General features: G+C 45.6%; 1 protein-coding gene across 4 annotated transcripts in view; it reads right to left on the bottom strand.

Moving 5' to 3' along the window:
- Positions 1 to 13,511: 13,511 nt before the first annotated feature.
- Positions 13,512 to 21,746, bottom strand: part of LOC106808017 (zinc finger protein on ecdysone puffs-like) — a 27,018-nt gene continuing 18,783 nt past the window's right edge. For all 4 annotated transcript variants that reach the window (XM_014810563.1, XM_014810562.1, XM_014810561.1 and 1 more), the window contains 3 exons: positions 20,839 to 20,960; positions 15,408 to 16,146; positions 13,512 to 15,374 (listed from right to left, as the gene is read on the bottom strand). In XM_014810563.1, the coding sequence (XP_014666049.1) occupies positions 15,073 to 15,374; positions 15,408 to 16,146; positions 20,839 to 20,960 (1,163 nt within the window). In that variant the 3' untranslated portion in view covers positions 13,512 to 15,072. The remainder of the gene's footprint in view (positions 15,375 to 15,407; positions 16,147 to 20,838; positions 20,961 to 21,746) is intronic.

Here is a 21,746-nt window from a genome sequence, read left to right on the forward strand (position 1 = left end):
ATTCTTTATAGAGCAAAGGCTTCCAACCCACACTTGGCCTACAATTCTCGTCGTACGTATTCCAACATACTCCTAATTTTTCGATTCTCTCGAGATCTTTGTACTTGGCTGAGTTTGTCTCTTTCCTTCACCATGATGTTAGTATCATCTGGTACCGTCAATCAACAGGCAATCGTTTTTTCTTTCATTGTCTGTGAGCACTCATTAATCAGGGTGGTTTGCCAGGGTATGTGCCGATCTGTCTGGCACTGCCCATATCCCACATTTATGGTAGCTATACTTCCGGATGTTTAGGTAACTGCCGTTCGGAGTATGTTCATACCCTTGTTCAGGTACCTTGCCTCACCAAGTATCACTGCAGCATTGACCAGTGATATAGCTGGCCGCTACCTTGCCTTATCGGCGTCGGGTATTGATTACTTATTATTATTTTGATTATTATTATTATCGTCATTATATTTATATTTCCTAATTATTAAAGTTATTATTTTTAATTATTAAATAAAATCTAAATTACTTAAACAAACTCTAATGCATAAATTATAGGCCGCGTATCACACGTACGCCGCAGAAATCCCGTATTTACGTTCACACGATGGCCAAATGCGCGGTCCAAGAAAGTACGGTATCTAACAGATCCGGTATTTCATGTAAATACGACGGCTTCCCAGACCCGAATATAATTTGCCGCCGTGCTTTGAAAATGACCGGATTTCTTGGACCGCGCATTTCCTCGTTGTGAACGTAAATACGGATTCTGAAGCCGCGTATTTTATAGACTGGTCGCGCTCGACAGTTCAGCTGTAACGCGATTGGAGACTGTCGGAGCGGCGGACCAGTCTACGTATTTTATCGGGCAGTATGCGTGCGCATCTGCCATTGTTTATTTCGCATTGTTCGCTATTGCTTTAAACGCCAGCTTGCGGTAGCTCGCAAATACCGTATTTCTGGAGCCGCGAATCAGCGTGTGAACGCTCGGCCGCGTATTTGTCTCAGATACGGTATTTCGCAAATCCGGTATTTCAGAAATACGAGGTCTCGTGTGAACGAGGCTAATAACGCGTGAGCCGACGCGTGACCAAACCGCGTAAAATTCCTCATCGTAGCTTCGCACCGAAACCGAGTTGCCTCTGTAATACCGTCGAAAGACAGAGAAGTAAATATACAAGAATAAGCTATTGTTCTATTTTGGCATATAGACCAGCTGTGTAAAGTTATAACGCTGGACTAGACAGTGGTCGAATTAGCCAATTACAGACAATAACGTAGTACGGACTGACTATAAACAATAGGTAGGCGTGTCTACCTATGTGAGTATATAACCGCGTGTTCGACTAGAGAGAGAAGGGAGATAAATATTGCAATAGATACGAGATTGGTCAGAGCCGGCTACATTCAGCTATAACCTCGTAAGTTAGGTGATGTTACTCGCGCACCTCGACTGTACGCATTCGCCCCGTTATGGGAGGATGCATAGTTAAAGCTGTACAATTAAAGAGATAACTGGACATGTACATCATAGTTCGTTATGTTCTTTATTACCTGCATTTAAATAGACGCTAGCACGGGTGTAATACACACACTCACGCGTAACCACTAATACGATCACGGGTAGAAACAGACTACCTTATACTGGAGCCGTGACCAGCGCGTAAATTTGCCAAGCGTCTTGTTACGTGAGAGAAATGTTGTGTTCTTGTAGTAGTTGTGTTCTTGTAGTAGTTGTGTTCTTGTAGTAGTTGTGTTCTTGTAGTAGTTGTGTTCTTGTATAGTTGATGTTGCTGTAATTACGATGTGTCTAACAATTGTTTTCTTTTTACACCGAGTGGTAACTCCTTACGAGTGGGTAGACTTCCTTATACCTGTCGGCCGTGACCCGAGTTGATTCCACGTGTAATCAGCATAACCGCGGAGTGTGGCAGGTCCTCGCCCGTATGCTACCACTACGCCACGCGAGGGAAGCGACAGCAGGCGCAAGCGGCAATTATAGAACAGCAGATAGCGGCGTGCGAGTACGAGGCGTCCTGCTACGTTCGTTAGGTACACACTCGTGCAATATTTGCATACGACTAATCGACGCAGTCGGGGAGACAGACACAAACAAAACGGAAATTAAGCAAAACGCCGCGTCCGTGCGCGCGCGTGTGCGTGTGTATGTAGGAGAGGGGCGTGCATGCATATGTGGGCGGATGCGTGTGCGGTCCATGTGTTCGTGCGTGGTGTGTGCATGATTACGCGCGCGTACGTGTGCGTGTTTGTAAATATTATGACGTCACACGTCCTGATGCGCGCGGCCAACATGTGGAGAGATCTAGATACGAAGACTAGCAGTCCCGCCACGCCCTCACGCGTTCGATACCTTACACCAAGAGAAATAACATCACACTGCAACACTAAAAATTCGCTACAATCAGCCTTCTAAACCATCGTGTTTTGGGCATGATTTCATGCCTATACATAGCATTGTCATAGAACATCTTGGGATTCGCGATACTGCACGAAACGTACAAATACGACATTGAGGCAAAGCCTACTTATTCAAAGCATATCGGACGCGCGTGGATTTTGACGACGGGTTTTAGCAAATAGGGTTTAAAAACGAATTTCTCGCGATAGATTAAAGTGGAAAATTTACGAGCGTCGACGGACATGTTCTACGCGCGTTGTTAGAGTGTGTCGCGAGCGAAAGGTAATTACCGAATATATATATCGACGTTACTGAACGAGACTTTCGTAGAGAGGCGAATAAGCTTTCACAAGCTATGCAATCTTGTGAGACAGCGAGAGAGAGAGAGAGAGAGAGAGAGAGGGGGAAGTGCAAGATAGACAGCTAAAAGAGAGGGAGAGAGGGAAAGTAAGACAGCTAAAAGAGAGAGGAGGAGTGCCGGGATAGCCAGCTAAGAGAGAAAGAAAGAGAGAGAGAGCGAAAGAAAGGGGGAAAGCGCGGGGCAGAGAAAGCATGAGAGAGGGCGTGGAAGATGGACAGTGAGAGAGAGGGCGAAGCAGCAAGATATATAGGCAGCGAGAGAGAGAGAAAGAGCAAGATAGACGGCAAGAGAGAGAGAGAGAGATAAAGAGAGGGAGGGGGGAGGGCGGAGCGCAATGTAGTCGGCGAGTGAGGGAGCAGAGGGTAAGACAGCGAGAGAGGGGGCGCACAATATAAAGAGTAGGAGAGCGGAGGAGCGCAAATAAAGCGGAGACCGTAAGATAAAGAGAGAGAGTCAGGGCGGTTCAAGATTTACAAACAGACAAATTGACAGACAGAAAGATCAATAGATAGACAAAGTGTGAGCGAGAGAGGGAAAGAGCGTGTTAGTCAGAGGTGCTGAGATCACGTAGAGGAGAGCAGACAGAGCCAACAGACAGACGAGCGAGAGAGAGCGGGAGATGAGGAGCGGGAGATGCGGAGAGAGAGAGAGAGAGAGCGAGAGAGATGGAGAGAGATGAGAGAGGAGACAGAGATCAGAGAGCGAGGTAGGAGAGAGACAGAGAGAGGGAGAGACGAGAGAGAGAGAGGAGAGAGAGAGAGAGGGAAGACGAGAGAGAGGGAGAGAGAAGAGAGGAGTCGGTACGGTTACAGCGCTTTAGTGCCACAGACGCACCGACGCATTCGAACCCACGACTAACGGAGAAAATTGCGAGTGGGGTGAGGGAGAGGGAGAGGAAGAGGGAGACGAAGAGGCAGAAAGAGAGGGAGATAGCGAACAAGCGCACCGCTACGGCAGCGAAGAGCAGAAAACGAGAGAAGAGGCAAGTTAACGCGGGAGAGAGACGAAGAGAGAGCATGAGAGAAATCAAAAAAAACCGAGAAGAGAGAGAATGGAGAAGAGAGAGAGAGGAAGAGGAGAGAGAAGAGGAGAGAAGAGGAGGAGAGAGAGAGATGAGAGAGATTAGAGACGTGAGCAAGTTTAGATAGCGAGAGAGATGCAGAGAGAGAGAGAGACGAGAGATGAGAGGGAAGAGGAGAAGAGAGAAGATCGGACGAGAGGCCAGATGAGCAGAGAGAGGAGAGAGAGAGAGAGACGGAAGAGAGAGCGAGAGAGAGAGAGATGAGAATCGAGAAAGACGAGAGAGGGAGAGGAGAGAGATGAAAGAGAGACGAGAGAGATGAGAGAGAGAGGGAGAGAGAGAGGAGAGAGATGGCAAGTTAGATAGAGATGAGAGCAAGTTAGAGCAGACTGAGAGAGCACTGAGAGAGATTAGGAGCAGAGAGAGATGAGAGACAAAGAGAGAGAGGAGAATGCGAGAGACAGCAGGCCGATAGAGAGAGCAGCACAGTGAAGCCAGTCATACCTCGTATTCTCGACAACCAGCGCAAGGGAATCGCAAGCAGGCGACCGACGGTCAAGTGGCAGTCAGAAAAACCAGCTGTTGCTCAGCTCACGATCCTCTCTCTCTCTCTCTCTCTCTCATCTCTCTCTCTCTCCTCTCTCTGCTACGCACACAGAAGATTGATTATTGGCTCGCCTCGCTTCGCCGCGAGCCAAGACAGACATTGGCGGTAAACGGTTTATAGACGTTAATGTGAAACGCGGCAGGACTTACGCACGGACGCCGGACTCCGCGTGTTAGACAGCGTTTGACGGCCTTTTAGCGGCAACAATTCACCTTTTAGAATTCACGAGATGACTGCTGGCGAGTGAGATCGTGGTGCCCTGCGGGAGATGTACGATCGCTGCTGCTGCTGCCCTAGACCTGATGCATGATGATGCTGAGATTGCATGATGCCTGATTGATGATGTTGCTGCTGCCTGCTGCGGCTGATGATGATGATTGTGACGATGCCCGCCGCCTGCCTGCATTGCCACCGTTTCTTCTTTCATTTTTCTTTTTTTTTTTTACCGGAGACTTTTTGTTGCTGCTGCTGCTGGCGGCGGCTGTTGCTACAGCACTGCTGTTGTTGTTTGTATGCACTGGTGTGGTGTGCTGCTGTTACTTTGCCTAGTTGCTTGATTGCCGTCGCTATTACTGATTGCTGCCTGTTGCTACTGATTACCGCTGCTGCTGACAGTGGCTGGGCATACTGCTTAACTGCGACGCTTGATGCCGTGTCGAATGTTGACCTTAATTGAGTGCCCTTTGCCCAATATATGGCCGTAGGCATTAATGTGAGAAATCATTTTCAATCGCAGTGTAATACGCTTACGCTTGCTAAGCAATGCCAGTGTAATACTCATCGCACTAGAATTCTCGCCACTCAATTCGCGCATCGTTTAACTCAACAATCGCGAGAACCAAAAAGCAGACAGTCACCGTTATTAAATTATTGTTGTATTGGTACATTTCAGGCCAGACGGAGCTGTGCGATTAATTCTCGTATACTTCTAACCTGGCCAAGTTATTGTTGTTATTGCCCTAATGACAATGGGACCGTCGCCTGCTTGCGTTACATATACGTAGCCCCACCGCGCACCCTAATGAATACAGACAATTGCGAATTGTTACTAATAGTAGAAGCAGCCGGTGAGAAACGGGTTAGGATTGTAGAGCGGTCAGTATGTTTTTGAATCCGTATAAATAGACTCGCTCGGACAGAGAGAAAAGATATTAGAGATAGAGAGTTACTAGAATTAGTTAGAGAACTGTTATTATATGGAGTCACATTGTTACTATGTAGTGAGTCGGAGAGAGATCGAGACGAGGCGTCGGAACCTAGACATGGTTGCCTAGGCTGTGGTATGGTATATATTTGTATATGTGTCAAGTAATAAAGACACGAGTTACCTACAACTAACCTGCGAAGCTGTCTCATTCGGAACCTGACTAACCAGACTCTGCAATCATCTGCCGGACGACTCTGCTACAATCTGCTATTTGCTACATCGCTAATACGCTGTCGACTCTACAAGATCCTGCACTGAGATCTTCAACTATTTCTCAGTACAATATTATCATTATTAATTCAAGTTGATTCACGTTAACGGCCGCGACACACAACATACGCACATAACAACGTGATACAAATTTCTCTTCCACACCACTTTATTTACGTAGACAAAACAGACTCACGATTACATTACGCGTTCCGCTGTCCCGAACATAGAAATAATATAGATAGACTATCTATATTATGCTATCTATATTATTTCTATGGTCCTGACGGACAGACAACAGTGGGGAGTAGATACAATCGTTCAGAGTTAGGAACTGGAAGATTTTTCCCGAAGAACCTTTCACATTTTATTTTACAGTTTTAAGTGCTCGCGACCTCTCGACCGACATCCGCCGGATGACGGACTGTTCTACGTCGGGAGACAGGGCATCTATATAGAGGCCGTGTATTACGTTACTGTTTTGCACCCCTCCTTTTATATTATATATCTTGATAGGACAGAACAACGAACAAAAATGTCGCCGTTATGCACGGCGCCCAAAACAAAAATTGCAGAGCTGCGAAGTGGGGGAGCGTAGGGTGTGGAGAGGGAGGCGGTGGAACCATTAAAATTTAAGTCATCCACTATTTTGCGCAGTTCGCTGTTTTTGGCCCCCCTGTTAAAAAATCCTGGCTATGCCACTGCTCGGTGGTAACAGCACTTGGTGGTCGGTCACCTGCTACCACTGCGCACTGCAAAAATAACATTTACTCTGACCAGGAGCGCCGTAGAATAGACGCTCCGTAGCTCGCCATATACGCTCCAGGAGCGTCATCATAATAGACGTATGACACATGACACATGACACTCTGACCAACCTAAACCGCAGATTGGCGGGCGGAGAGGAAGGAGGGGGGGGGGTAAGAACTCCGCGCTCCTATTACCGCTAACGACCTTGTAGCCTTGACGGACACGCTAGAGGTACACGAGCGTGATATAATACGACAAAGCGAAAACAACGTAGAGTCGGCGGCCACTGTGCCGCCAGTAACTACCGAAATTACGGTAACAACAAAAAATAATAACAGCGGCAAACATTTTTCTCGGCGAATGCACGTCGCACCACGCATTTTTCCCCATTATGCACCATTAGGGGATGCGCGCGCAAGGGCAACAGGGGGGGGGGCGTCTACCAAATTGCTCCATTTCTATCGGCAAGTGAGTGTCAGACGCCCTCCGCGGCAGCAGAGCACCCATCAAAATGCAAATCAGTCATCGGAAGCAGCAGCAGGGGGCCTCCGGTTTTTTTAATCAACTCGCGAAGGAAACGCACGCGTGCGACCAAAAAAATAAACCGACCAAAAATATAAACCGACGGCGCCCAAGTATTCCACGACGTTATTTTCATTAGAGCGATTGTTGCTCCGCGACTGTCGCTAGGTATGCGCGCGCACAAACGAAGTGAAATTGTCACACAGCGGCAGTTCCCGGCTGCCGAGGGCCGGGGGGGGGGGAAATAAACGCGAGCTCAGAGACGAATTCACGCGTGTTTGTCGTGTTTAAAGTGCACTCGTATTTGCGCACACAAGTTACTGCCACTATTTTGTTACATTTTATGCATATATCTATCTATATACACACATATATATATATGTATATAACCATCAGCACTTGCACCGACTACGAAATGCCGCCGCAGAGCGTTTCGAGGGCAGCGAGCTCGTCAGCTTCCGAACCGGCGCCCCCTGCTGGAGTCGCCACGTCGACCCTGACCACCGCCGCCCCGTCGTCCCGGGACACACCGCCGTCTGCCTCCTTCGCGTCGCCGCCGCCCCGCGCGACCACGCTCGTCGTCTCCATGGCGACCTCGTCAGCATCCCTCCCAGCATGCTGTTCGTCAGTCTTCTGCTGCTCACTTGTTTGCTGTTCATCTGTTTTCTGCTGCTCACTTGTCTGCTGTTCATCTGTGTTCTGCTGCTCACTTGTCTGCTGTTCATCTATCTGCTGTTCACTTGACTGCTGTTTGACTGTCTTCTGCTGCTCACTTGTTTGCTGTTCATCTGTTTTCTGCTGCTCACTTGTTTGCTGTTCATCTGTGTTCTGCTGCTCACTTGTCTGCTGCTGCTCAATTGTCTGCTGTTCATCTGTTTTCTGCTGCTCACTTGTTTGCTGTTCATCTGTGTTCTGCTGCTCACTTGTCTGCTGCTGCTCAATTGTCTGCTGTTCATCTGTTTTCTGCTGCTCACTTGTTTGCTGTTCATCTGTGTTCTGCTGCTCACTTGTCTGCTGCTGCTCAATTGTCTGCTGTTCATCTGTTTTCTGCTGCTCACTTGTTTGCTGTTCATCTGTGTTCTGCTGCTCACTTGTCTGCTATTTAGTATCCGATGAGATCGCGTAACGATAGAGATCGATACCAGATCGAAATTACAGCGTAACTTCGAGAGCACTAGACACATTTAGCCGATTATGCAATAATCCTTAGGCTTATATGAGATAATTATGAGTAAACTAATAATTTATATATTATAGTAATATATGTGATCAAGCTGTACATTAAAAGAACAACGCAATAAGTTACTTCCTACACCAGACATTTAACCCTGACGTGAAAGCTTGTAGTCTCTTCGGAAATCTACTCATGTATTACCCTAAACAGTTACTACGATCAGCTTATAATCCATTGCTCGACCTTGAAGATACATGAACGACTCTAAGCTTACTCTAACATACTAAATTACTGCCATTATTTGCTACATTCGCTAAATACTGAACCATGTACGACCTCTAATACAAGTACTAATATCCTGAATATAAATATGCACTGCAGCCTTCTTCACACTCATATTTCTCACGTACAATATTATTCATTTATTAATTTCAAATGTTGATAATCCAGCTCTAAACTCGGCCGCGACACACAATAATAACACTGATTACAGTATCAAATAAATACTCATAATTAATATAATACATTTAACAATAACTACATAGCTCATCACGTATTGAATTTAAGATAAATAATTCATAATCATCTTTCACACAATACACATTTATATATTTTACAACAAGTTTAGACTTTATACCAACATAAATATAACAGTAACCATCCTACTCAAGATAATATATATTACGGACGTTCCGACTTGTCCCGTTTACATCAGTGAACAAATAGATATATCCAGATTGGCACTATTAAATATTATTAATATTGCTATCTTAATTATGATATAATAACATATCATCATTCTATTGGTCACTGATCGGATAAAGATTTTACAAACAGTGTCTCGGGCAAGCTTTAGATACAACATTCGTTCTCAAAAGTCTAGTGAAACTGGATTAAAGAGTTATTTTCTCGCATTACAGAATTACTTCCATCGTCAACGAATTATTATTATTTTACAGTTTTAAAGTGCTCGCTTGACCTCTCGCACCGACACATCACGTACGCATAAGAATGATATCGGAATGCTATTCTATCGTCCATGGACTCCTGGGAGCACAGTAACATGCTAAGGCTATACTATATATTAGAGGTCCAGCCTTAGTATTACACTGATATTTACTGTTTTTAGCTAAACCCTCATACATATTGTTGTTATCATTAATATTATTTGATAATTTTTTAGGATACCTAAGAACTACAACTCGAAAATACTCAAACATGTCGCCGACTTACAATTTCAATTGCACACAGGCGCCCTCAATTTAAATTAACTAAATATTGCCTTTTAGCATGCTCGCGATAATTAAGCTGCTGGATAGCATACATACACCAGTTAAAACGCACACACACACCGTAAGACAACAACCACTTAACAGCGCATTACGATCGACAATAGACCGAAGTGAAGAACATCAGCTGCAGAATCAGCGAAACCACTTAAATAAAAATATGTAATTATTACATAAATTAAGCTCTATGCCAACTATTCTTTGCATAATACATACAATGCATAGTTCGCATTGTATTTATGTAGCCCTCCTCATCTGTCTAATAAAATCATCTGGCATTCCATATGACCACTACATATACTTGTAGATCTCTCCTAATCATACATCACCTAACATAAATAATTATATACAATCTTAATTAATCATGAGTACATAACACTCCACCACTACACCTACCCTACATTGTGGTAAACAGTACACTTGATCGTGGTCCATTGAATCACTGATCTTTAAACACTGTCGCCTCACTTTAGCCATACCTAACAAAAATAACATTTTTACTTTTAGACCCAGAATTACCATGAGCGCACGCATAATAATAGACTAGACATCATTACGCATTACTCGATAATGACCCTCTGAACCAATATATCGCTCCTCAAGGAGTCGTCAAATTCAATTATAGATACATATCGGAACCACACGTACACAATAATGTAACCTAACTCCTGAACCAACATAAAATAATCGCGCCAGTAATTGAAGCGATAGAAGCGCAGGATGCAGTAGATCAGGAAGGTAGAGCCAAGTCAGGGTCAGTGTTCGCTTGGCCGGTTAGCAGGAAATGGGTAAGAAATTCACTCCAGCTCTGCTCATATACTATTAATACCAACCTCGCCTAACGACCCCTTTGTAGCCTTGACAGGTAACCAACTGCTAGGGAGTCAATTCAAACTGAGCGTAGATAATTAAATTACATTTGAACACAGCGTGAAAAATCACAAATACGTAGCAGTTCTCGGACGGTACCCTCTGTGCATCCGCCTAAGTATACTACCTCGAAATTTTACCATATTATTCATAATCATAATACCATAGGCTAATCATTAAACATAACATAAAATCACTTAAAATTAACGCTCAAGCGGCACCACTTATTCTCTACATATCTTCTTCTCGCGACGAAATTAGACCATCGTTAGCTACACCGCATGTAAATTTTCCATAAATCATACATATCATCTACAACATACAGCCCATTATGCACCATTAGGGGGATGCGCGCGCCAAGCCGGCAACAGGGGGTTGGCCGTCTTACCAAATTGCTCATTATCCTATCGGCAGTGAGTGCTCAAGACGTCCTCGCCATAGTAGCCTAGTCAAGTCAGGCACACTCTACTATCTATATAGTTCATAATCAGTCATCGAATGTTAGCTAGATCAGAAATAGGGGTTTGGTTTAAATAAGACCTAACGGATATATTTTGATAAATTCAACTCGTTAAGCAGAAAGAAGACGGCACGGTAAAAAGAATTAAACAAACAATAAAAACACATAAAATAAATTTTTCGGGTGTACTTGTAAAGAATTGTTCTACGTTGTCGTATGGGCCAAAAACAGTACAAAAGTCTCTTGTGATCTCTTCCAGAATAAAAACTAAAAAACGAGATCTCTCTTGGCAAGCCCAACCCAAAGTATTCCGACGTTATTTTCATTTAGAGCGATTGTTTGCTCTCCACGACATGTCGCTAGGTATGAGCGCGCGTTTGCGCGAGCGAAACGACAAGTGAAATTGTCACACAGCAGCAGTTCCCGAGCTGCGAGCTGGGCCAGGGGGGGCGGGGCGAATAACGCGCCTCAGCCTCAGAGACGAATTCACGAGGGGGTGGTTGTGCAGTGTGTGTAAAAGTAGCATTCTCAGAGCTTGCTAATCGTATGATTGAAATCTGCCTGACAGATTAGGCATAATAGGTGTCCACGTGCACTATTTTGTTCTATAAAAGCTGTTTATGAAATGCAGAGTGTACTCTGTGAGTTGCTACACCCAGTTGATTATCATCGCAGTATATATATATGTAATATAACCATCAGCACACTTGCATGTCGTTTGTGCCGAATTTTTTTGCTAATGAACCGAGTGCGCGGTTACCGCCAGGAGACCCGTTTCGGGGTAGTAAAACGTCGCATGATCGGGACAGCGGAGAGAAATCGTTTCGGAGCTTCCGTTACTTCTCGGCTCTGCTCCTGACTTGAGTTAGAAATTGCAGACTGATCTGGAAAACTTGCGTGTCTTTACCGACGCGCAATTCGTGAACCCGTTAATCGATCCCGCGTGAGATACACATCACTGAAAATTCTGCGAGGTCGTGATGCTGCTGTCGTTGCTGTGTGTGTGGTGTTGTCTGTGTGTCTCGTGGTCGTTGGCGCTCGGTGGGTGGGCCGCTGCATGGCGGTGTTCGCGATCTCTCTCTCTCTCTCTCTCTCTCTCTCTCTCTCTCTCTCTCTACACACACAGAAGATTGATTATGGCTCGCTCGCTTCGCCGCGAGGCAAGACAGACATTGGCGGTAAACGTTTATAGACGTAATGTGAAACGGCGGAGGACTTACCGACGGACGGGACTCCGGGTTAGATCAGCGTTTGACGGCCTTTAGCGGAACAATTCACCTTTAGAATTCACGAGATGACTGCTGGCCGGTGAGATCGTGAGTGCTGCCGGGAGATGTAGATGCTGCTGCTGCTGCTGCTGCTGATGATGATGCTGATGATGATGCTGATGATGATGTTGCTGCTGCTGCTGCGGCTGCTGCTGATGCTGCTGCTACTGCTGTAGATGCTGCTGCTGCTGCTGATGATGATGATGATGATGATGCTGATGATGATGTTGCTGCTGCTGCTGCGGCTGATGATGATGATTGTGACGATGCCGCCGCTGCTGCTGCCACCGTTTCTCTTGCCGAGACTTTTGCTGCTGCTGCTGGCGGCGGTGTTGCTACCAGCACTGCTGTTGTTGTTGTTGCTGGTGGTGGTGCTGCTGCTGTTACTGTTGTTGCTGATGCCGCTATTACTGTTGCTGCTGTTGCTACTGATACCGCTGCTGCTGACAGTGGCTGGCATACTGCTTAACTGCGACGTTGATGCGTCGAATGTTGACCTTATGAGTGCCCTTTTGCAATATATGGCGTAGGATTATGTGAGAAATCATTTTCAATCGCGTGTAATACGCTTACGCTGTAAGATGCAGGGTAATACGTCATCGCACTAGAATTCTCGCCACTCATTCGCGATCGTTTAACCAACAATCGGGAGAACCAACGAGACAGTCACGTTAAATTATTGTTGTATTGTACATTTCAGCCAGACGAGGCTGTGCGATTAATTGTCTATACTTCTAACCCTGGCAAGTTATTGTTGTTATTGTAATGACATGGGACGTCGTGCTCGTACATATACGTAGCCCCACCGCGCACCCTAATGAATACAGACAATTGCGCGTTAATATGTTACTAATAGTAGAAGCAGCCGGTGAGAAACGGGTTAGGATTGTAGAGCGGTCAGTATGTTTTTGAATCCGTATAAATAGACTCGCTCGGACAGAGAGAAAAGATATTAGAGATAGAGAGTTACTAGAATTAGTTAGAGAACTGTTATTATATGGAGAGACACATTGTTACTATGTAGTGAGTCGGAGAGAGATCGAGACGAGGCGTCGGAGCCTAGACATGGTTGCCTAGGCTATGGTATGGTATATATTTGTATATGTGTCAAGTAATAAAGACACGAGTTACCTACAACTAACCTGCGAAGCTGTCTCATTCGGAACCTGACTAACCAGACTCTGCAATCATCTGCCGGACGACTCTGCTACTATCTGCTATTTGCTACATCGCTAATACGCTGTCGACTCTACAAGATCCTGCACTGAGATCTTCAACTATTTCTCCGTACAATATTATCATTATTAATTCAAGTTGATTCACGTTAACGGCCGCGACACACAACATACGCACATAACAACGTGATAGAAATTTCTCTTCCACACCACTTTATTTACGTAGACAAAACAGACTCACGATTACATTACGCGTTCCGCTGTCCCGACCATAGAAATAATATAGATGGACTATCTATATTATGCTATCTATATTATTTCTATGGTCCTGACGGACAGACAACAGTGGGGAGTAGATACAATCGTTCAGAGTTAGGAACTGGAAGATTTTTCCCGAAGAACCTTTCACATTTTATTTTACAGTTTTAAGTGCTCGCGACCTCTCGACCGACATCCGCCGGATGACGGACTGTTCTACGTCGGGACTCGGGAGACAGGGCATCTATATAGAGGCCGTGTATTACGTTACTGTTTTGCACCCCTCCTTTTATATTATATATCTTGATAGGACAGAACAACGAACAAAAATGTCGCCGTTATGCACGGCGCCCAAAACAAAAATTGCAGAGCTGCGAAGTGGGGGAGCGTAGGGTGTGGAGAGGGAGGCGGTGGAACCATTAAAATTTAAGTCATCCACTATTTTGCGCAGTTCGCTGTTTTTGGCCCCCCTGTTAAAAAATCCTGGCTATGCCACTGCTCGGTGGTAACAGCACTTGGTGGTCGGTCACCTGCTACCACTGCGCACTGCAAAAATAACATTTACTCTGACCAGGAGCGCCGTAGAATAGACGCTCCGTAGCTCGCCATATACGCTCCAGGAGCGTCATCATAATAGACGTACGACACACGACACATGACACTCTGACCAACATAAACCGCAGATTGGCGGGCGGAGAGGAAGGAAGGAGGAGGCGGGCGGGGGGGGGGGTAAGAACTCCGCGCTCCTATTACCGCTAACGACCTTGTAGCCTTGACGGACACGCTAGAGGTTCACGAGCGTGATATAATACGACACAGCGAAAACAACGTAGAGTCGGCGGCCACTGTGCCGCCAGTAACTACCGAAATTACGGTAACAACAAAAAATAATAACAGCGGCAAACATTTTTCTCGGCGAATGCACGTCGCACCACGCATTTTTCCCCATTATGCACCATTAGGGGATGCGCGCGCAAGGGCAACAGGGGGGGGGGGCGTCTACCAAATTGCTCCATTTCTATCGGCAAGTGAGTGTCAGACGTCCTCCGCGGCAGCAGAGCACCCATCAAAATGCAAATCAGTCATCGGAAGCAGCAGCAGGGGGCCTCCGGTTTTTTTAATCAACTCGCGAAGGAAACGCACGCGTGCCACCAAAAAAATAAACCGACCAAAAATATAAACCGACGGCGCCCAAGTATTCCACGACGTTATTTTCATTAGGGCGATTGTTGCTTCGCGACTGTCGCTAGGTATGCGCGCGCGCAAACGAAGTGAAATTGTCACACAGCGGCAGTTCCCGGCTGCCGAGGGCCGGGGGGGGGGGAAATAAACGCGAGCTCAGAGACGAATTCACGCGTGTTTGTCGTGTTTAAAGTGCACTCGTATTTGCGCACACAAGTTACTGCCACTATTTTGTTACATTTTATGCATATATCTATCTATATACACACATTATATATATATATGTATATAACCATCAGCACTTGCACCGACTAAGAGATGCCGCCGCAGAGCGTTTCGAGGGCAGCGAGCTCGTCAGCTTCCGAACCGGCGCCCCCTGCTGGAGTCGCCACGTTGACCTTGACCACCGCCACCCCATCGTCCCGGGACACACCGCCGTCTGCCTCCTTCGCGTCGCCGCCGCCCCGCGCGACCACGCTCGTCGTCTCCATGGCGACCTCGTCAGCATCCCTCCCAGCATGCTGTTCGTCAGTCTTCTGCTGCTCACTTGTTTGCTGTTCATCTGTTTTCTGCTGCTCACTTGTTTGCGGTTCATCTGTGTTCTGCTGCTCACCTGTCTGCTGCTGCTCACTTGTCTGCTGTTCACTTGACTGCTGTTTGCCTGTCTTCTGCTGCTCACTTGTTTGCTGTTCATCTGTTTTCTGCTGCTCACTTGTTTGCTGTTCATCTGTGTTCTGCTGCTCACTTGTCTGCTGCTGCTCAATTGTCTGCTGTTCATCTGTTTTCTGCTGCTCACTTGTTTGCTGTTCATCTGTGTTCTGCTGCTCGCTTGTCTGCTGTTCATCTGTTTTCTGCTGCTCACTTGTTTGCTGTTCATCTGTGTTCTGCTGCTCACTTGTCTGCTGCTGCTCAATTGTCTGCTGCTCATCTGTTTTCTGCTGCTTACTTGTCTGCTGTTCATCTGTGTTCTGCTGTTCAATTGTCTGCTGTTCATCTGTTTTCTGCTGTTCACTTGACTGCTGTTTGCCTGTGTTCTGCTGCTCACTTGTCTGCTGTTCATCTGTTTTCTGCTGTTCACTTGACTGCTGTTCGCCTGTCTTCTGCTGCTCACTTGTCTGCTGTTCATCCATCTGCTGTTCTTCTGTGCTCTGCTGTTCGCCCATCTTCTGCTGTTCATTTGCCTGCTGCTCACTTGTCTGCTCTCCATCTATCGTCGGCTCGCTTTTCTCAGACGTAGGTTGCTGCTGCTCCTCACCAGCCGTGCCTTGCTTAGTGGACGTGCCATCTTCGTTTTCCTCCCGTTCTGCTTTCTGCTGAGTATCCACAGCTGCAACATTCTGTCTTAATTCTTGCTTCGCCATCTTGCTCTGCTTTTGCTTTAAGTTCTGGTGATAAATAAAATTTAAAAAATGAAATAAATCACGATTATTTTTTATTATTGTTTTTTTCACACCAAACTCTGTACGATGTATCTTTGATTCTCGGTACCCACTCCACTCACCCTGCCATGCACCTAAACCGAGGAAACGATTGCCGAATTACAATATACAATGACAACATACATATACATTGCCCATTACAACATACTGCTGCTAACGAACCGCAACGACCACGTACACTAATGAATGCACTTCACTGTAGGATTACAACGGCACCCTCCTACACTGTCGAGTACACAGTCGCTGCCTCACTACGCACTGCTGGTGTGATGGTAATAAAAAGGCCCTTCTAAACGTCGACGATCCATCGTAAATTCATTAAGCATGCTCGATTACATAGAAACCAGCGCCGCTCCGCACATCATTAAGATTGGTTTGTTAGGGAGCGCGATGGGTTGTAATCTGCTTAGCCGAGACGAGGCAATTGCCTGATAGCGCGTAAGCTGAATGAGAGATTAACGACAGGGGTGGGGGCTAGGTCACTTCTCTACGGAATCAGCAAAGTCGTGACGGAAGAGGATTGGCACGTACGAGCATCGCGCCACACGACAAATTTGCACGCCGGGGCACTGTCACGGGTGGATGAGGAGAGGGGAGAAGGGAAGGCAGAGGGGGAGGACAGACGAGAAGAGGAGGAGGGCAGAGGAAGAAAGTGGGAGGGCAGCAGATGATAGAGGAAGAAGGGGAGAGGGCAGGGGAGGAAAGGAGAGGGCAGAGAAGAGAAAGGGAGGTCAGGGGATGGAAGGGGGAAAGAGTGGAGGGGAGGGCAGAGGAGGTAAGGGGAGCAGAGGAGGGAAGGGAAGGGGGAAACGGCGGGTGCCGACAACCAAAAAAGGCGGCACGACGAGAGGAAGGGAACGAGGAAATGGACGGCCGACACAGGAAGTTGAAGGAAGAGGAAGAGCAGCAGGGCAGGCGCAGGGGGGCGGTCGTGAGAGCGGAAGCGGCGGCGTTCTGCAACACGCGCAGCGACTACACAAATACAGAAATACCCCACCCCACCACCACCACCACCACCACACGCACACACGCACGCACACACACACACGCACGCGCGCGCACGCACGCACACACACACACACATACACACTCATCCCCACCCACCCCACCCTCCCACACCGGCACAGTACGGAAAATCCGCGACCAGCACCTGCGTGCGTGCGCTCACCAGCGGCGCTAAGCACCCCTGAATGACAGATGAAGTCACGTCATCATCATCATCATCATCGTCGTCGTCGGCGTCGTCCGTGTCGCGCGCGAATCGCGGCGGCTGATCACCACGCTATTTGTATTACTCGCATGGGAAGTCGTTACCGAGATTGACAATCACGCGTGCCACGCGATCGGCGCATGCGCACCCCGGGGGGGGGCGACTTGACACGGTGACGGCGCACGCGCACCCGGCGGGGGGTGACATGACACGGTGACGGCGCACGCATGCGCGGCGGGGGTGACATGACACGGTGACGGCGCACGCGCACCCGGCGGGGGGTGACATGACACGGTGACGGCGCACGCGCACCCGGCGGGGGGTGACATGACACGGTGACGGCGCACGCATGCGCGGGGGGGGGGTGACATGACACGGTGACGGCGCACGCATGCGCGGGGGGGGGGGTGACATGACACGGTGACGGCGCACGCATGCGCGGGCGAGTTTTTCACCGGCGAAGAACGGTTGACGTCAAAAAACGACGATGCGTGTGATCGATTACATACGTCATGCAAGCGAGAGGGAGATGCGCGCTGTACGGAATGACATTCGCGTCTGGTCGCTGCCTGATGTTCTCTGACGGCGGGGGTGGTTGATATAGGACGAGCAATATAGGCTGATGTGAACGCCCCACCGCCCTCCGTATCATATAACATCACATTACGAGAGAAGAACCAGAAAAAGAACCGCTCATCCACGTGATTACCGTACTTACCTGTATTACGTGATTACCGTACTTACCTGTATTACTGTATTACGTGATTACCGTACTTACCTGTATTATTGTATTACGTGATTACCGTACTTACCTGTATTACGTGATTACCGTACTTACCTGTATTACTGTATTACGTGATTACCGTACTTACCTGTATTACTGTATTACGTGATTACCGTACTTACCTGTATTACTGTATTACGTGATTACCGTACTTACCTGTATTACTGTATTACGTGATTACCGTAACTTCCTGTATTACTGTATTACTGCTGTTTACCGTACTTCCTGTATTCTGTATATACGTGATTACCTACGCTTACCTGTATTACATGCTTATTACTGCATTACCGCTACTATACCTGTATTACTGTATTACGTGATTACCGTACTTACTGCTATTACTGTATTACCCCGTGATACCGTATTACTGTATAACTGTTATTAACGTGATTACCGTACTTACCTGTATTACTGTAGTACGTGAATTACCGTACTTACCCTGTATTTACTGTATACGTGACATTTACCTTACTTCACTGTATTTACGTATTACTTGATTACCGTTTACTTACCGTGTATTACTGTAGCTACGTGATTACCGTACTTACCTGTATTACTGTATTACGTGATTACCGTACTTACCTGTATTACTGTATTACGTGATTACCGTACTTACCTGTATTACTGTATTACGTGATTACCGTACTTACGTGATTACCGTACTTACCCTGTATTACTGCCCTAGTACTGATTACCGTACTTACCTGTATTACTGTAGTACGTGATTACGTACTTACCTGTATTATTGTATTACGTGATTACCGTCTTACCTGTATTACTGTATTACGTGATTACCGCTACTTACCTGTTATTACTGTACGTACTACCTGTATACGTGTATTACGTGATTACCGTACTTAACCTGTTATTACCTGTATTACAGCTGATTACCGTACTTACCTTTTACTTGTATTCTGTCATTACCTTACTTACCTGTTTAACTGATTACAGTGCATTACCGCTACTTACTGATTACACGTACTTACCTGTATTTATTGCTATACTGCATTACCGTACTTACCTGTATTACGTGATTACCCGTACTTACTTGTATACTAGTAATTACGTGATTACCGTACTTACCTGTATTACTGTATTACGTGATTACCGTACTTACCTGTATTACTGTATTACGGAATACCGTACTTACCTGCCTATACCGTGATTTACCGTACTTACATGTATTACTGTATTACGTGATTTACCTTATTACCGTGTATTACTGATATTACGTGATTACCGTCTACTTACGCTGTATTATTGTATTACGTGATTACGTACTTACCTGTATTTACGTTGATATACCGTACTTACTAGTATTACGTAGATTTTTACCGTACTTACCTGATTACTGATATTACGTGATTCCGTACTTACCTGTATTACTGTGCTACGTGATTACCAGTACCTTACCTGTATTATTGGTATTAACGCTGATTACCGTAGCTGTACCTGTATTACGTGATTACCGTACTTACCTGTATTACTGTATTACGTGATTACCGTACTTACCTGTATTACTGTATTACGTGATTACCTGTATTACTGTATTACGTGATTACCGTACTTACCTGTATTACTGTATTACGTGATTACCGTACTTACCTGTATTACGTGATTACCGTACTTACCTGTATTACGTGATTACCGTACTTACCTGTATTACTGTATTACGACAAAGTGATTACCAGTAGCTTACCATTATTACTGCCTAGCTACGTGATACCGTACTTCCCTGTATTATTGTATTACGTGATTACCGTATACCTGTATTACTGTGGATTACGCGTACTTACCTGTATTACATGTATTAACGTGGATTACCGTAATACCTGATATTAACTGTATTACGTGATTACCTGTATACTGTATTACGTTATTATACCTTAACTTAACCTGTAGTTACTGTATTACGCTGCATTACCGTACTTACCTGTATACTGTTATTTACGTGATTACCGTACTGTACCTGCTATTACTGTATACGTGAGATTACCGCTACTTACCTGTCATTACTGTATTACTCCCCGTGATTTACCGTATTACCTGTATTTACTGTATACGTGATAACCGTACTTACCTGTATTACTGTATTACTGATTACCTGTATTACTGTATTACGTGATTACCGTACTTACCTGTATTACGTGATTACCTGTATTAGGTGATTACCATGATTACTTGTATTACTGTATTACGTGATTACCGTACTTACCTGTATTACTGTATTACGTGATTACCGTACTTACCTGTATTACTGTATTAGGTGATTACCGTTCCGTAGCGGCATTTATCATACGGTGAATCTTCGAGATTTATCACCATTAGCAGAAATTCCTCGCAGAGCCCGATTTTCTTTCTAGCTAGTAATTACGTTACATTATTCTGACATACTTACATGCTATGCTATGTAGTAGTTAGGTTACATCATGTATATGTATGTATATATATATATATCATGGTATACGATATTTAGATTATGTTATATGACATATATCATACTACACGATACTTATGTGAAATTATATGGCATAAACAATATGTACGTTATATTATGTGGCATACATAATAGTTATGTTACATTATGCCGTGCATACGCCATGCTATACTGTTCTGACGTTGCATTACAGCAGTATGTACTTACATTACAAACTTTCTGATAGTGCTGTTGAGACTGGCAGTGATGTCTGGCCGAGTTCCCTGTACCGTAGAACTTGCTGCACAACCTGCAGAAATACCCACTAACGGGCACGACAAATTCCAGACCTGAAGAAAGAAAGAAAAACATCCATAAGTCGCCTCCATAGTTGCGGCCATATAAAACATTCAGACCTATGTCAGCCGACACCGCTAAATAATGGACACATGTCTATAATGAACTATTATGTCTATAATGCAGTTTTTAGGTGCACTCTTAGGTGTTTTTTGTCTTGAACGGCAGTTACACGGCCGCCTCCATAAAACGGCCACCTGTTTATAAAAGGTTCTTTTGGTGTTTCCCCTAGAATGGCAGTTACGACTGGAACTCCCTCTACACCGTGGACACCCCTCTATAAAGGACACTTTTGGCAAGCTCTATATATCGAACACCTGTCTATAAAGGACACATGTTATTGCCTCTATAGAGTAGACACAAAAATCTATAAGTGACATATATGCTTTCCTTTGAGTGACAGTTATGCAGCCAAACTACCTCTATATAACCTACCTGTCTATAAATGAACAAATTCCCTTTGATTGGCTTTTATGTACAATTTGGACTGCTAACCACTGATGCTATTCAACACGATAATTGCCTATTATCTAGCCAAGCAAATTCACATAGTTACTTCTAATGTGTCTAATTATCTAACTATCATTTGTCGTCTTCTCCTTGTTAACTCGCCTTCTCAGTTCGGCTCGACACATAAACATACACACACACACGCGCGTGCGCACGCACACATGCGCGCGCACACACATACACACACACACACATACACACTCACACGCGTGCGCACGCACACATGCGCGCGCACACACATACACACACATACACACACGCGTGCGCAC

This window comes from Priapulus caudatus, unplaced genomic scaffold (assembly GCF_000485595.1).
Source record: "Priapulus caudatus unplaced genomic scaffold, Priapulus_caudatus-5.0.1 Scaffold248, whole genome shotgun sequence".
NCBI lineage: Eukaryota > Metazoa > Priapulida > Priapulimorpha > Priapulimorphida > Priapulidae > Priapulus > Priapulus caudatus.